This window comes from Tupaia chinensis, unplaced genomic scaffold (genome assembly GCF_000334495.1).
Source record: "Tupaia chinensis unplaced genomic scaffold, TupChi_1.0 Scaffold000217_1, whole genome shotgun sequence".
NCBI lineage: Eukaryota > Metazoa > Chordata > Mammalia > Scandentia > Tupaiidae > Tupaia > Tupaia belangeri.
The window spans coordinates 8,348,618-8,350,792 of NW_006159692.1; the positions used below are offsets into that span (position 1 = coordinate 8,348,618).

Below are 2,175 nucleotides of genomic sequence, written 5' to 3' on the forward strand. Positions count from 1 at the left end.
AAACCTCTCCAAAAAAAAAAAAAAAGAAGAAGAAGATAGGTCTCCTGTTCCAACCACAATAAAGTAAATCAATAAGCTCATAAATAGTCAAATAAAACGTGGGTCGAGAGAGCAATGGGGAAATGAGTTTTGAAGTTAATTGCCAACCAACTCGTGTCAGAGCAGCTGAGGGCACAGCTGGACGAGGTGGCTGGGGAAGGGCCCCTGAGGAGGGCTCTGGCAGGTGCCCTGAGGTGCAAATGATGCAGCCTGGCCAGGCGATGGGGCCGGGTGCAGAGCCTGTGGTGGCCTCTCTGTGACAGGGGCCTGGAGCAGTCAGAGACAGAATCTAGACCAGAGGGGTCCGAGGGAGTGCCAGCCAAGGTGCCTGCAGGGGACCCCATCGATCAGACCTCAGCTTTGGAGGTGGGGGCAGAGCCGCGCCATCTGGAGATCTGGGGAAACCAAGGCTGGCTGGGCCATGGGATGAGGGCTGTTGGCAAAGTTCTGGGGGTCTTAGGGCTGTGATGTGTCAGCAGCAGTGGGAACGAAAGCAAGACAGGCATGGAGAGGAACCGACTTGGAAATCGGGTTTGCTCCCTCGGCAAGCGGGTGCTACTGCAGTCAGGAAGTGTGGGGAGAAGGGCTGAGGCCTGGCTCCAGGAGCAGCCGTCTCTTCCCTGGTGAGCATGGGACCCAGAAGGCAGAACGGCACAGGCGGCCAGCACAGCTTCCCTAGAACAAGCTTCCTCGTACAGTGTGGACGTGCCTGCAGACAGCAGCCGAGTTCCTGTGGGACACCTGACTCAGCTGCTCTGTCCCGGGCCCTGGCCTGAGCAGGCATAGGTCATACAGCAGAACGCACGCCTCGGGCTTCCTCCCGCTATGCCTGGCCTCGTGGTCAGGAGCACGTAGAAACTGTGCCCTTACGGGGAAAGTGGGGAACAGAGAAAGAGAGCCAGGGGTACAGAGTGTCCCCTTCCTGAAGGGACAAGTCCCCAAGGGCCACAGCTCTGGGAAAGGAGGCTGACCTGTGTGGTCCCCACAGGAAGAAGGGGCTCTGATCATCGAGGGGCTCCTCAACATCGCCTGGGGACTCAGGCGGCCCATCCGGCTCCAGATGCAGGACGACCGAGAGCGAGTGCACCTCCCCTCGGCTTCATGGACGCCCCGACAGCCCAGCTGCCTCCCGTGAGTGCCGGCCACCCAGTGACCTCCATGACACCTGCCTGACCCGAGCTCTACTGTTTGGGGCATATGCGTGTGTGCACAGGGGGTGTCCCCAGCCTCAGAGTGGAAGCCTGGCTCCCATAGGTGGCACAAACTCGAGAGCGTATCACAGCCTCACCATCTTCCAGCGGCTGTCCTGGCAGGCCCCCTGCCCCTTGCACAGGCTCGCCTGGGGTGGTCATTCTACACCACAGCCACGTGGCCCCTCCCAACCACCTGGGCATTCCGGGCTCCCACTACCAGCTCCAACATTCCCAGGAGCCACCTTGTTGGCAAAAAGAGAGGGCTGCAGCCCGGGGGTCCCCACCACAGCTACAAGCTGGTCATTCTCGGCATCTCCTGTTCTGGCTTTAGAATTCCCACAAATTCAGCCTCCTGCTTCCCTGCTCTTCCTGTAATGTCAGAATTTGTTTTTGTCGATTTATCAGAATGTAAGATCGGATTTAGTTACCGAAGAATGTAGAAACAGGTTCCTACCTTCCTACGGGGTCATGGCTGTTTACCTCCTCTGCCCTTGCCCCAAGGGGCAGCTGGGGACCGAGCCTTGTTGTTTCTGAATGGAGTAACTCCTCTGAGAGGCAAACCCCAGACCACTGCCCCGTTCACAGCACCCTGCCCCAGTTACCCCGGCTCGCTGAGCAAACTGATCCACACAGAGGCAGAGCCTGAAGTCGTACTCCGCAGGACAGCTGCACGTGGGGCTCTCGTTCCCTTCCCCGAGGTGCAGCCCAGGCTCTGCGCTCTGTTCCCCAGGCCCCGCCTGTCTGCTCCCCAGCTCCCCAGCACCTCACAGCTATGTCTCACCACACCTGTGCCGTCTCCAGCCCGGCACCAGCCGCCCTGGCCTGAGACACTGTCCTGCCGACTGGAGGTTGACCCCTCCAAGGCTGCCCTACTGACTCCTCCCCAGCAAACCCACTTGGCAGACACTGTGCAGACGCGGCCCGGGTAAGCCTGGTCCCAGGA

The 2,175-nt window shown here is 59.7% G+C and overlaps 1 protein-coding gene across 2 annotated transcripts in view; it reads left to right on the forward strand.

The window, feature by feature from the left end:
- Positions 1 to 2,175, forward strand: part of RASSF4 (Ras association domain family member 4) — a 32,634-nt gene that overhangs the window by 20,221 nt on the left and 10,238 nt on the right. For both annotated transcript variants that reach the window (XM_006147678.3, XM_027771509.1), the window contains exon 4: positions 1,028 to 1,170. In XM_006147678.3, the coding sequence (XP_006147740.1) occupies positions 1,028 to 1,170 (143 nt within the window). The remainder of the gene's footprint in view (positions 1 to 1,027; positions 1,171 to 2,175) is intronic.